Source organism: Ischnura elegans, chromosome 5, assembly GCF_921293095.1.
Source record: "Ischnura elegans chromosome 5, ioIscEleg1.1, whole genome shotgun sequence".
Classification (NCBI taxonomy): Eukaryota; Metazoa; Arthropoda; class Insecta; order Odonata; family Coenagrionidae; genus Ischnura; species Ischnura elegans.
Window position 1 is genome coordinate 21,247,146 of NC_060250.1, and position 15,673 is coordinate 21,262,818.

Below are 15,673 nucleotides of genomic sequence, written 5' to 3' on the forward strand. Positions count from 1 at the left end.
ATCTGCAATCAACTTATTTTAATTTAATCTTTCCAAAGCCCCCCAAACAATCGCCTTTATTTATTTCAACAACGCCTTGGCAACCCAATATATTCACAATCCGAAGTTTGACGTTAAAGCAGCAATTATATTCGCCAAATTTGCGTTTGAGTCCCTAAATAGACTGTTTTTCTATCCACTTCCTCAGTCTGTCATCAGTGGATTCCAGGCCGTGATGTAACGCGCGCACGCTCCGTCACGTGTTTTCAAACAGTCGATGAAGATTATTTTTAAAGACTCATATCTCAGCTATAAAACATTATTCATCCGCGAAATTTTCGGCAAGTACATTTGAGGTAAGGATCTCATTATTCTAGTACTTTTAAAAAAGTTTGCATGTTCCCCATTGGTTTATATTTGAAGTTGAAATAATTTGTTGCGCATTAAAAAATGTACGAAAAAATGTCCGAAAAAATGTACCGTGTAACCACCTACTCGTGGATCTTGTCCATGAGAATGTACAAGAATCTGTTCAGAAAACCATTCAGAAAAATGTACAGATTCTTGTACATTCTAATGTACCGTGTAACCAGGCCTTTATACATTTTAATAGTATTCATTTAACCCATGCAATTCAAACATAACAGATGGCAGAGATGGAGAACCTCATTCGGTGGGAAACCCGAAGCAACTTCAACATCATCATGCGCCGGGAAAACCTCAGATCTTTCTTCATAACATATGAGAGTCATCGTACTGACCTAAAACAGCATGTTTCCCATGGTAGCAACACTTCCTCAAATTCACATATAGTTTTGAAAAATAGGGAGCAGCAAGTGGGGACTGAAGATTCCTCAAGATGGAGAAAAGGATATCTTTGAAGTGGATGGAAAGGGCATCACCATTCCCATCAGCAGCAGCACTGATCATGGAGACCACAACTTCAATTTTCTGATTTAGCTACAAAGAAAGAAACAATTGCATGAGGAATAGGGCAAGAGGAAACATGAGAAGTAAATACTGTTTATACCACATAAATGTAAAAGACACAAGTGAGAAATATAATATAATTCTGACGATGCCAGATAGTATACTTTCCTTGATGCTTACAATACATTATTCTAATGAAGATAAAATTAAACCAATTATCTAGAATGTATAGAAATGCTCAAGATCTTACTCATATACAGGGAAAAGTTGAAGAATGGTATTAGGTGAAGGAAAAGAATTAGAAATTAACCCAACTGTGTAAGTTATGAAGAAACCAAAATAGTTTACAATCACCCATATATCCCATACACATAATAAAATAATGAATAGAGAATACCATCATGGTCGCTTCACCAATCACATTTGTTCTATGACATTATTACCTCTATGGAAATTAATTTTATATTTCTTCCATAAGCCACTAATCTCCAATATTTCACATGTGCTTACAGCTTTAGACACTTTCATTTATTCTAAAAGAGACACAACCTTTTTAATTAAATATTCTTTCTATACATACATATAAATATTTTTTTACATTTTTAACCCTTTCGAGACGGCGGAGTTTTCGTCTTAGCATGACTGCTGTACTGAGCCCAAAGAGACTCTTCTTTCTCATGGTACGGAGTATTTTTGGAGGACATTCGTTAAGAAGGGTCTCGCGGAACCTTTTTCGACCCCTCACCGCTGGGACTTCGCATTATCTCGGACTCCGAGAGTGGTTGTGCTCCCTCCTTTCCGGGTTTACGGCCATACCTGCGGCATTGGTTCACCGTCAACTTATGTATTACTTATATGTATTTAGCAAATGGATAATTGTTGCTTGCACGTAAATTACGGACTTTGAATTGAATTCCTCATTTTTATCTGAGCATTGTCAAATTTTAAATGAAGTTCTAAGGCCATTATTAACGCAGCAACAATTTCCATGCTGATGTTTATACATAACTCGAGATATGAGTTAATATTTGTCGTAGAATTTCGTTTAAAAATTGTAAACGCTGCTCAAAAGACAAATAATTCAATTCTTAGTGTATATTTCTTGAGAAATGAACAAATATTTATTTCGAAAATTGACTGGATAAACAATTGAATGACCGCTGTCCCGTACCGCTGAGAGGGGTTCTAAAAGACGATGAGTCCGGGTACCTGCTCCCGGATTCCGAGGGTTAATCCTAAACCCCGAAGTGTTGGGTCCCTAGACAAAGACATCGTGAACCCACGACCATCCTAAAAGGGGGGAGCTAGAAAACGTATACATACGGCTTTCGTTCTCATGGCCGGGTAAATCTCACACGTATATATACGCCCGTTGTCTCCCGGGTCAGGAAACGTCCACACGTATATATACGTGTACAGTAGGGAAAAGGTTAATACTCAGGATATTCCTTGTTTCACACAAAAACAGGTCTTCCAAGAGGATTACATAAGGCAACTCTTTCATTTCCAATCTCAGAGGCAACCTTCGCTAGGAATTTATATAAGCAGTGCCATAGCCAGGGGGGACCCGGACCCCCCCATAAACATAAAAATACAATAATTATCTTTCATAAAATATCACAAAATATTGAAAAATCATGAATTTACAAAATATTTCTGTAAAAAATGAAGTTTTTTCAAATATGAAGTGTTAAAATTATTTTAAAACCCATTACCATGACAAATACTTTTGTCTAATACTTTCACTTACTTTGTTTTACAAAAATTTTCCCCCCTAGTTTTGGAAGTTTTTTTAAGTTTCCCCCCCTGGCCCTCCTGAATGAAATTCCTGGCTATGTTGCTGTGTACAAGATAAAAATTTGGCCAAAAAAGACACTACCATCAATAGGTACTCTAAAAAGAGATGTAATGGTAAAAGAAATACCTTTTACTTATTACAATAAACAAATATTTACCTCAACACTACCATAATAATAAAACTAGGTTATTTCATGATTAAGGGAATAGTACCTCTTTCAGTTTGGCACGGATGGCACTCTCCTTTTCCAGCTGCAAACGCCTCGCCTCCTTCTGCTTTGGGTTCAGCTCTGGCTCCGACTTGCCTTTGCCCTGCTTCCTTCTCTTCTCCTCCAACTCCCGCCTCAACTGAAGCTCCTCAAGCTGATCCTTGTAACTGTACACCTTACTTTCACGTTTCATGTTCATGGTGTTCATCATATTCTCATTCTGGAGACTATAAAGCATAAAAAACATAGACATTCAATAAAATCAATTAATTCAGGATTAAATTGGTGTAAATGTTGAACATTCATGATAGAATCGTCAAAATTTGTAATTTCACATGAATACAGCACATTAATATGCCACAGAGTGGCAAAATGCACTGTGTAAGTTAAAAATAAAATTTCACAGGAAATGACAAAAATTGATCATTTGATCCTATATAGAAATTCAATGTTTTCAATTTACAATACAAGACACAATGGATGGGTATATTTGTTTTTTTTCCACTGGTTATTGACCTAAGAACAAGAATCAGAATGGAAGCCATAAGATACTAATCTCAAAATAATTTATGGAAAAATCAACTTGAAATATTCTAGGACACAAATTGTATTGCATGATTTCACTAGTGAAATAGTTGTGCAACTACTAACGGACTTGGACAAGCCCTCGAACTTATTAAAACTATTTTTTAACCCTTTCGCTATGAAGGGCGTGTTTCCACGGCTTGAATTTTCCAACGCTAAAGGCCAAAGGCCGAGTTTTCACGGCATGAATTTTTCGACACTAAAGGCCGAAGGCCATGTTTTCACGGCTTTGCGGTCAAGCATGGCAAGTGGGTCCCAAGTGCCATTAGGGTCCCTAGGCGCGAGAGGTTCGACCCTTTCTTATTGTCCGTGTGGGGATTATTTCGGCCCATTTCAGCACTCAATGTCCCACTCAAGGAAGGTGCTCATGGTCACTTATTTGTTTATAAGTTAGAATAACTAAAAACGTACATGTTGCATTTATTGAAAATTAATGCCAAGAATTACATTCTGGATGTTCTGCTGATGAGTTCCAAATTTTAAACAGAACTCTAGCATTCATATTAACAGAGTTCATCATTGCCTAGAACAAATGTTGGAGACGCTAAGGTTAGTTGTTTAATTGTTATTTTTTATCCTTACTAACAAATTTATAGGAGCAATATTGTTATGATTTACATCTAAAGATATACGTTACTCTGTTAGCCACATTCAAAGTGTACATTTGCGGTGAACTCCTATGAAAAAAAGCCCTCGTCATGTAATAAAATATGATTCTCTCAGTTCTTTGTCGTGAGCCAAAATTACAGCGACTATTTTTAATAACCTCTTATCAACCTTTGAATACAAACGTATTATAAATGAATTTCGCTATAAATGCTAGTTAATGCATACCCTAAAAATAACCGTAGAACTTCATTTAAAAGTTCTAGAAACATTGCGAAATGAAAGGTATACATTGATGAACTGACTTTTGCTGCAATAGTAACAATTAAAAAAAAATTAAAAATCGCACTAGTAACAATAAACTGACCACAAAAGTACGCTGTGATGGGCTGCCTTCAGGAAAAGGGTCGAGGATTATATTTGCCCAGTTGCCAAGGAAAGGGAAAGGTCATTAAGTGGAGGAAGCGACTAACCAACTTTCCGTGAAGGAGCCCAGTGCGAAATGGTTAAAAAAAAATACACCATGAAACATTCAAAAGAATAAAGCTTTATATTAGGGATGGGTCGAATAGTAGATTTCTCGAATTCGAATATCGAATTCGAATATTAAATCATTGCTCGAATATTCGAATACCTCGAATTTCGAATACCTCGAATACTAAACGATGAATGTGAAAATGTTTGACTAGGTCGCCTATGCAGCAGGAAACCCAAGATTTTGGCGAGTAATTGTGATTGCCTTTAAAGGATTCAAACAGGAATTTAGCTGATTAATGGAATATTTTAATTTTATGTAAACAATAGGGTAGTTTCATTCATTAAAGAAAACGAAAGGTATTGATTGTGATTCGTTACCCACCAGTAGTGTATTCATAATATACAAATTATTTCGTTCTAGAAATACCGGTTTAGACTAATGGCAATGTTCAATTTTACCTCATTTGAAAAAGGCCAGATTGGCGCCTATGCGATGCCACTCCACGTGACATCACAGGGACTTAGTTTTTACACGAGAGGATCAGAGTTTTACATCGTCTGAGGTTACCAATGCATGCATGAGGCACAGAGCTCAGGGAGACATGTCTTAATAATCACACAGTCTGTTTGATAAGGTATTAATAAACCTTATTTAAGCCAAGCGCTACCAGCTAGCATGGTACTCGGCTACCTGCTAGCATCCTGCGTCGTAATAGCGCTCAGAGCCTCGCCCCAAGGTCACCTCACTTGCGGCAGCGGGAACCAGAACGACGTCACGCTGAGTTTTTCCCGGCATTCATACTTACCCGTCGCGTTTTCGTGCGCTTGAAAATTTTCACTTTTAATTTAATCGCGAAAAATAGATATCGTCTTATAAAACTCTAAAAGCGTTAAATACGTACTTCAGGAGTATTAATATTTCGATTTAGGCAATAAAAAATAATAGGAAACCACCCTATTTGAGCATTACGCCTCCGTCGTATTTCTTCTTCTTCCCGGTATTTATTTTCCTGCGCAAAATGCTTAAATAAAGTCAGAAATATGTCGTGTTTGGTCTTATTCTTTTTTAAATTACGCGCACATTACTAATATTTCAATCCAATAAAGGTGTAATAACAATTGCCGAAAGTCATTGTTAGACACCTTTCGGGCTAGTAGATGACTCATGCAGCAGTTGACCTCGAGAAAGGGGGAAATTCGAAGCAGGTAGGTAGAAAAAGGTCAGTGGGTGAGAAAAGGGGGTGGGTGCGAGACACGTTTTTATTTTTCTCGCGTAACTTGATATTTTTTGAAGCTAAGGTTTTTGTAATACAATCCCTGCGCGAGCTGGGATCTTTTGTTTGATTTCGGAGAAGAGGAAATCGTCAAGAGTGGGTGAGGCGAATGCTGAATGGAGGGGAATAGCAGATCGTGGGAAATGCGCCAATGTCACTATCCCACGGCACTGAGTTCCTCCCTATGGTAGTTTCATCTCATGGGGAAGATTCAAAATAAGTGCCTGTCATTATTAGCCACAAAGGACACACGGCAAACACCTCCTCTCATTTTATCAAAAGATGGATGCGGGAAAATGGTCAGTGGGGAGAAAGAGGGAAGGGTGAAACAAGATTCTATTATTTTCCGGTAACTTGATATTTTTTTCAAAGCTGAGGTCTTCGTAATACGATCCCTGCACGAGCCGGGACCTTTTTTTGTTTTCGGGGAAGAGGAAATCGATTGAGGGGATGGGGCGAACGCTGAATGGATGGGGATAGCGGATCGTGGGAAATGCGCCAATGTTGCTATCCCACGGAACTGAGGTTCTCCTGATAAGGGACACCTGGGAATTTCGGATTTTTTTCATCCGATCAATTTCGGTTCCCCACGTCGAACTCTTTTCACCGCTCGAACCCGTGAATTTGATGAATTTCGTCAGCTTGCTTAAAACGGCGCTGCATGCACTAGACGACTAGAGTTCTCATTTTTCCGAGTCAACTACCAACGACATGCGAGCGATAGTGTATGACGCGAAATTCATAGTATTCGAGGTATTCGAGACGGTACCTTTGGCATAACTATTCGAGATCTCGAATATCGAATACTTTCTATTATTCGAGGTATTCGAGTATTCGCGGATACTATTCGCACATCTCTACTTTATATGTTAATCAGTTCGAAGACATAATTTTGGAATATCCTGGATACGCATACTACCACGCAACACTTACGTGCAACGGAAAGTTGCGTAGTACTAAGGATACAGGAAGAATATGTACCGCGGTCACAGTGAAGGAAATTCATCTACATCTATTAGCTATCCAGCCAGCCATCTCAAAAGGAATGCGACGGGGGTATTAAAACAACAGCCGTTTACATAAAAGAAAAAAGGGCGATTTGAATCCTGAGTTCTGAATTTTATATGAGCAGGCTAATGAGGCCTCTCACATTTTCAAAAGTAATGGTGATACCTTTGAACAATCAGAAGCAACATTTAACCCTTTGGCTGCGGCCCACCCTCTGCAAACCTACCCATCACATGCGGCGAAAGTGCAGAGCGCGTGGCAGGGAGGATGTAATAGTATGTTCACAGCAGCAAAAAGGTTTAGTGCACACCACGATAAAGTAAAATCCTACGTAATAAAATTCCAAAATACAAGCAATAAATCAAAGAGAAGATAAGCATTCCTAAATCCTCCGATTAATTTCATGAGATGTTTAAAAATACAGTAGTGCAACAGCTGCAAAGTGTTGGTTTACAGCTGTTAATTTTTTTGCAATTCCGGCACCACATCGGTGTCCACAACACTGAGTTAGCTGACGGTGGTTCAGTACAAAGGGGACAGTTTCACAGTAACATTCCCACATTACCAGAAACAGCTCATTAGTTAAAAAATATAATATCTTTCATGAATTAGGCAATTTGGAGTGATTAACACATCCAGTGCGGAGCACGTCAATTGACGTGCTCTGCCGGTCAGACCGGGAGCCCTTTCACCACCTCCATCTTCTATATTATTCCTACTGTATAGATACCTTTTTCTCAACTTATACGCAACCAAACTCTACAAATGAGGTACCAAAATGCACAGAATTTATCAGAGAACATGCGACGGCATACCTTACTTCCTAAATATTGCTATTGCTTCCTAAAATTGGTTTTTAAATAATAATAAAAAAAAACGGTAAATATTCCAGACGTTAACTGCGCACAAACTGATACATTTGTTCATTTGCAACAATATCTCGCATTCTTTAAATAACATTTATCAAAATGTGGCTGATTCCACATTCAAGTCTCCTGTTGATACGTATGAGTCATCATGTGTGTTTAACAGAGGATAGTGTAATTAGTTCCAATGTTGTGTTTAAAGAGGTCCTCTGACCTCAATTTGTACATGAACATTCCAATTAAATTTGTACATAAGACCCTGCCTTTTTTTCTACATTATAAAATTAGAAACGCTCCTATCCCTCTGTGGACCTGCATTGAAAAGAGCGGGGGAAGCCCGCTGGGAGCGGGCGCAGCACGCTTGTACGTGAATATTATCCACTTCCGAGTCTTCCAATCCTGTGTATGGCCTTCAGCAAGCTTCCCTCTTTCAAACCGTGTTCGCCGTTTGTAAAAAGCTGTATTTGAATCGAAGTTGTGGGGTGGAAACCTCCCTCAATTTTTCTTTCTTATTTTAACGGCCGAGTTTGATGACTTAAATGAAAATCGGGCCCACATTGATATGTTAAGGGTGTATGACAAGTAAAATTAATTATGTAATCACATAGAAGGAAACCTTTCACACCTAGATACTTTAAATATGTGATTACTACCACACGTTTCTCCTAGCATCGTGCTTCTTAAATGCTCCAAAACGCTCAGTTGATGAAAAACCCTATCTCTTGCATTGTAAAATATGCAAGTATGAAGCCATATATGCAATTTAAGTGACGCGTCACAAGCCTCAAATAATAGTTTCATTTCAATGACGAAGAAAGCTATCCTATTGAGACAGCCTCTCTTAGTTCCATGATGGGCAATGCTTCAATCCAATGAGATGTATACTAAAGCATTATATGATAGGACCATAATCGAAAAGATAACCTAAGATTTAAGATTTACTCACCCACTGATTACACTTTTGTCATACAGTTCTCCTTCAGGGGTTAAGTAGATAAAATACTCATCCTTGGTTATGTTGAGCACACTTGGATCATTCAGTGTTTGAGATACAACGTTAACCAAGGGAGGTAACACAATTTCTGGATTCAGCCTCGTTAAAGTGCATAGCAAATTTTCCCAACTCTGAAAATAGACATTTTTAGGTACATATAGAGGTCCAGAGACTTAAAAAAAAGAGGAATAATGATATGGAAAACAAAATGAATAAACTTACATTGTTATTCTTATAATTTTCTAGAGCAATTTTTAAAACTTGTTCTTTATTTGTTAGTATAAAATCATTAGGATTCACTTTCATGTGCTTGAGAATTTTTAACCATAAATCAGGAGAGGCAGAAACTGAAAAGAAGAAAACAAAGACGTACATTACAGAAACTTGACAAATGGATTAAAATCAACTCCCCTATGCATACAAAATAGCTGGAGGAGTTAAGCAACAGTTACAAATTAAACCAACATTTTAAAAACGTGGGATATTCAGCGTGAAAAGCCATTGATATCATTTGGATTAAGTGCTTCAAGTTATGCTACCCAGATCAGCTTTCACAGTGAATTTTTTTTAGAGACTCACAAGAGAAACAGACTCCTACTTGGTTTAAGTAACTCAATGGTTATTCCTGCAGTTATCTTTAATACACTAGCATAATATTTGAAAGGTTGCATTCACTTATTTTATTCATACTTTAATTTCATTCACATTGCTATTAAATTTCCAGCAGAAGTTTAACCAACTTGTGCATGACGATGTTTGACAAAGTAAAGATCAGAGGGAGATATCTACTTAAATGTTAAACGTGAAACTTCAAGCAAATAAGTGGGACAATATGTATTAGAGAAAAAAGATACAACATAGAGACATATCTCTTTTTTAAATGATTTGAAGTTGATTAACTATGCAAGTCACAAGTATGCTATACTGTAATGATGCTGCCTACCAAATATTCCCATTATTACCGCTGGTTGGCACTCACTAACTGCTGCTTAAAAGAATGAACTCAAGTTAACAGGAATTTTTGATATTTTAAAAATTGTTGGGTAACAATAATAAATTTAAATAAACTAATTTTAGACAACACAACTTACAGACTGCAGGGTGATGGCAGCATATCATACTATCTAAAGCAAGAAGATGAGCATCTTCCATTGTGATGTTTGAACCTGAGCAGAGCGCAACGATGCACTCAACCAAGAGCTTGGGGGGGATTTCTCCCCCCCCAACAACCCCGCCCGTGTCCAGTCCTTCTCGATTCTCTAGGTCAGCATCCTTGGCCTGAAATCACAGAGCAACATACATATCAACCTTCAGATACATTTCCTCCAAATTAAATAACATTCGCAGGCATGGTATTTGGAGGAGGTGACAGACAGCTAAGGTCATTTGGGCAATAGAGAAGGGTAGGGAAGGAAGGGTGGAGAGAAACCCAGCGTCGGCATTAGGCTGATCTTGACAAAAGGGGTCATGGGGACCACGTCTTCATGTCCCATCTGGCGGTCCTTGACTTTTGTACCATTCACACTGTCGTATGTTTCCAATGGACACCTTTTACCTGACTTTCGCACGCTAAATTCAGACTTTTGAACATTTGTCTGTAAGTTTTTCAAATTCCCGCCACTTTACCAACAAAATTTATTGTGCATCCCAGCATTCAACTATTTCATATGGCAGAATATGCGGACAAAACCAATGTATACAATCGAGTGACTTGTTGACCTTAATCAAACCGATTTTTTGAGGGAGACACTGCCTGCTATAAGCTCCTTTATCAAGATAAGAGGAAAGCTGTAGTTCAGCCTTTTTCAAAAAAGTTGATTAGACACCTTCAAACAGCTTTTGATTAAATTAATTGCTTCTCTCTAATTGTGTTTTCCCGTTTGAGTGGTGTTTATTCATGTACGACAAATACCTTCAGCATCGATAGAGCATGAAATATCATCCGAACTACGTATGTATTTTTTGAATAACATATGAAAGAGACACAATCATGAGGTACGCTGTGACAAGATGTTAACGGCCAAGGAATTTTAAAGTAAAAATTTAAAAATATCAAGAGTGATGGTTTAACAATTGCATTTTGTTATGCTTCTTGATGTGTATTTTTAGCTATAGTGGCCCAACATGATTTGTTCAATATTTACTTTCTACCAACTTCAGAGCGAGGTATTTAGTTCAGAGACTATTTAGTTGAGTCGTACTTGAGAAACTTCAGGATTTCATTTCACATGATTGTTGAGTTTTTATGGACACTGGAGTGGATTTTTTTATCAGAACATTGGCATTTGATGTAGATGTCAAGAATATTTATTTTTGCACAGCATCCCTTCAGGTAGGAAACAATGATAGCCACCAATTTCCTTAAAATTTCCTTTCCTAGTTCTTATGTCAACTTCCTTAGTTGAAGTAAGTGCATGTTCCTCCACCTCGTATACATTAAAGAGGAGCAAAACTTTTCATACCCGTAGTTGTCAAGCATATACTTATGTCAATTACATGATGTTACCCACCAACAAAAATGTTATTGTGGGGGACTATGAGAATATTAATGTTCCATAACCGTCATCTTGTGATGACCATGATTCTTGATCAAGTGTTACTGGAGAAGATGTGAGATATTATCTCAAATCGGGAAATGACTGTCCATCAAGTGATTGTTGATCAACACAAGTTTGGAGGAACCGTACAACCACTTAAGTGAAGATTGTCTCAAGTCAAGCCACCAGGCTTTGTGGTGTGACTGGCAGCATACCAGACTACCAATTAAAATCAAGGTCAGGAAACTAATTTTTCACAGCACGTTTCATCATGGTGCACATCTATTCCTATGATTTTTTCCACAATTAGGCATTTTGATACAATTCCAAATAATTAAACTCAGGTGACTAATCTTTAAGTTTATAGTTAAAAGCTTCCCCATTACCTTGATCTTGGCAGTTTCCATGAAGCTGGTCAGCTCAGTAAGCAGCGAGCGAGCCAACTGAGTTCCCCCCAATACAGACACCAGCCTTTTCACAATGGATTCTCTTTGCTTGCGAACAACATGAGATGCACCAGGGTGCACCAAACATGTAACAACAGCTCGGTGCACAGGATTGTGAGGCTTTGTTGTTGGCCACACATTTTCCAGAGCCTGCCCATGGTCCAACAGCAACAGTTCACACAGTTGCAAAACCCTTTGAAGAGCTGGAATAGAAGGTACAAAGGGCCATATATTAATTCCACATCAAAAAGACAAACATTTGCTCAAAATTGTCATTGACATTATTATTCCACAAACACCACCAAGATCCGTACCTATAAAATTCATGTGGCAACAGGAATAGTTGGATTCAAATGTAATTTCTTTGCATTTGATGTTATACCACATTTAACATTAATTTTTATACGTCCCAATTCATTCTCTATTGAAACAATGAAAAAATTGTTCATATTGAGCATTACCGTATTGTAGGCCACAAATTTTTTTTCCAGACAATTTTTTACTCAATATAAAGTTTATTCATAATTGGTTCACGCATAGGTTATCCAAAACTTTGAATTTCTGCTTATCAGCAAGAACATTCAGATGAAATTTTAACAAGAGTTGATTATATCTACCGGGTAGCACTCCTTCATCAGCATTCTTTCGTAAATTCAGTTCTGGGACCTTCCACTGGCAAGCCAGGGTTATTTGTCTTCACATAATCTTTCACTCCCCCATTGGTTTCCAACACCTGACACTTTTTGAATCAAAGTCAATCTAATGGTACTAATTTATTCCTAAATCAACTGTGACCATCTTACCTTCACTTCTTGAATTTGATTTCAATGATTACGTGACAACTAACAGCACAAGTTATTCTTCTAGGGCAACAACTATAAAGTTTTAAATACCAATTTTTTAGTTAATTGTGATTATAATTCTCTCAAATATCATCCAAAAATTTCTTATCATGCAATTAACTCCTGGTTATTTATGCATGGTTAATGCATGCATGAGTTCATCCTCCTTCAATGTTTTCCGCGATCTTTGCAATGAGTAAAATAGGACAAAAAAACCTGGATTTTCATATTTTATTGCAAGAATAAACAAGGCTTATTATTTCTATTAAAAATCCCATCCATTATTGTAAAAGGTATACCATTTCTTTCTTAGCAGACAAGGAATGTTACAACTTAACCAGGACGTCTCCTCTAGTATTGCAAAAGAAGATGAACGACAGAAAAAGCTCTTGATTAAATTTGGGAGATTACTTCAATGAAAACCAATTGTTAATTAATAAAATGTTCTCTACGATATTTAAATGCATTTTATATACCACAAATGCAAAATTATTCCCATGGATCTCACATGGGGTTAAATACAGCCGAAATAAATCGGAGATTTTGTCGCACTTAGGCATGTTTCTTCAATGACCAGTTAATGCCAAACTGGAGAAGAGGGGAGTAACAGCTGTAAGGGCAGCATGTGAAGCATAGGGAATACAAGTACAAGAACCTTATTACAGCTAAAAAGATTAACGGCCGGGTGACAAAAGCTCTAAAATGAGTCACTGAAGCAATAAAAAAAGAAAGACTATGTACATGAACGAATAAATATTGTTTGACTTGTGTAAATAATTAACATTATTAGAAATAAGAGTGTAAAATTGGATTATTTGAGTTTTCTGATTTTTTGTGCCCCCTCTCTTCATCACAAGCTCAGATAATCGAGTGTACACTATAATAAATTTTACTACCCATATTTTTAGCTGTTATTAAAGTTTTATCAAACCTTCGCATAGAAATGCATATTTGATTGATGAAAATTTCTTTTGCTGATTGCGACATTTCTTGTAGACTTAAAATTACATTTTTTCTCCAGGTCAGCAACATGGAACATTTTTACCCAATGAACATACATACTACACACTTTTCACCTACATTCCTGAGAAACATATACATAATTACTAAGGGTTTATTACTATCACTAATCACTAAATCAGTATCAGCACTATCACTAATATTTAAGTCACTTTAATCACTAAAATAATAATATTTCTTCATTTTTTCTTTTCAAATAGAAGATTCAAGATACCAAAATAAATGTTCTTTACATTTGAATAATGAACATTGAGTACACACATTAAAAAGATACATACCATCTTCGGATGCAAGGGAAAGGAACTTCTCAGAGACAAAAAGCTGTTTCTCCATGTCAAGAAGAATCGTCATCACACCAGACATTTTTGACTGGATGCCAACATCAGCTGTTGATATTTTTAAGAGCAAGTGAGCAGCTGACAGAGCTTCTGTAACCACAGGTACCTGAAAGCAAAAAATAATTATGCATTAATCCCTAAACCTACACATCATTGCACAAATACTTGACATTACTGTATTTTTATTCACGATGAAAAGAAAAGTTATGGGCAAGCCACAGCATTTGAACAAAATTCCTTAAAAATATGCAGTAAACAAGGATTTTCTTCTAGAACTACTAACAACTAGTATTGGACATTAACTGACCTGAGTTGGCTGAGTGAATGCCTTCTCAACAACTTTTTGCAGCTGAGGAAAAAATTCAGCTCCTTGATACAGAGTATTTCCACTGAAAGATATAGCCATGCATTGTATGTAAGATGTTCTCACAGCTACAGTACTTGTCTTCAGAGTAGGACCTTTCTGTAATTCAAAAAAATATTAGCACTGTTTATCCCTAAATAATATGTTCAATAAATAAATATATCCTCTGCTAAGAATAATAAAATAGTTTAAATATGATACCTTGAGTCAATCTCATTAACCCTGAGAGACAAGTATTTCATGTGAAAAATCAACACAAAATCTGTTTCAGCTCTTCAGTAACATACTGGTAGCCCAACATAGCTGAAAAGTATGCCATAGTTTTGCAGGAATCTGTGGAATACTAACATCTTGTCCATTTTACATTCTACTCTATCCACCTTTGTATGCTTAGATTTAACTTAATTTCCATATCCACTTACTCCAATAGGATTAACTTTCCTAATTATGAAGTACAAGGGACCAAAAATCCTGAGGTACATACTAACTTACTTCATATGAAAGTTTCTTTGCCAAAAATTGGGAAAAATGGCATTTTATAAGTATATGTAGCAAAATACTTCATAGCCTTACACAATTCTAATGGTTTAATACCATTAAATCCATTATGATTATAGATTAATAACGATAGGAGGCTGGCAAACAAATAACATGCCACATCATTCTATTTTTAAATTGTTCTAATGGGAACATTTTATTTGAAAAGCCAATTGATCAACTGCAAAGAGAGTGATAGTGTCATCTTTGTTTGGTGGTACATCAAAAATATTCCAATGTGAAGTTCAACATGTACTATATGTCCACACCTAAACCACACACACCAATAACATTGCGCCATAAATTATACCGCATTGTGCTCCTTCACAAAGTACTGCAATACTTGCAACACGAAACTAATTCTACTATTAGAGATACTATTATTGCATTACATGAACCATGACATGATTCAGAAGGTTATTTTATCTTTGCCACATGCCTTAATTTCCCCTTCAAGTCCCCTTGAGTCAAAAATTGGACACTTCATAGGTTAGAATCACTGATGGTCATCGCTCCCTCCAATGTGAGTACAGGAAGATGCATCATGGTTCACGCTGAAATTTGGCCGTGTTGTATCAAGACATCTCATGGTATCTTCAGAGGGCAATAATTCCACTATAACATTTTGAATGGGTACATGGAATACCCTCACTCAGGTCAAACCTCAGCTGAGAATAGATATTTTTGGCCCAGTGTTTAACAAGTCCACTCTCAGCAGGGGCAGGGCAACATTAATGATGCAATTCTCCTGGAGATACACTCTACAAAGCAAGCTCTCCATAGGAACCCTGGAAGGGGTTAGGCCGTGTCTATCCTGATATTTCTCAACATAACGAACAAACATATTCTCCCTGTACTGAGTGG

At 37.0% G+C, this 15,673-nt stretch overlaps 1 protein-coding gene across 1 annotated transcript in view; it reads right to left on the reverse strand.

Annotated features, from left to right (window-relative positions):
- LOC124158566 (eIF-2-alpha kinase activator GCN1) overlaps positions 1 to 15,673 on the reverse strand; it is an 85,582-nt gene that overhangs the window by 47,899 nt on the left and 22,010 nt on the right. Inside the window, exons 10-17 of the mRNA XM_046533722.1 lie at positions 14,216 to 14,371; positions 13,849 to 14,014; positions 11,649 to 11,911; positions 9,817 to 10,003; positions 8,948 to 9,072; positions 8,678 to 8,856; positions 2,920 to 3,142; positions 741 to 939 (exon numbers count right to left, since the gene is read on the reverse strand). Coding sequence (XP_046389678.1) covers positions 741 to 939; positions 2,920 to 3,142; positions 8,678 to 8,856; positions 8,948 to 9,072; positions 9,817 to 10,003; positions 11,649 to 11,911; positions 13,849 to 14,014; positions 14,216 to 14,371 — 1,498 coding nt within the window. The remainder of the gene's footprint in view (positions 1 to 740; positions 940 to 2,919; positions 3,143 to 8,677; positions 8,857 to 8,947; positions 9,073 to 9,816; positions 10,004 to 11,648; positions 11,912 to 13,848; positions 14,015 to 14,215; positions 14,372 to 15,673) is intronic.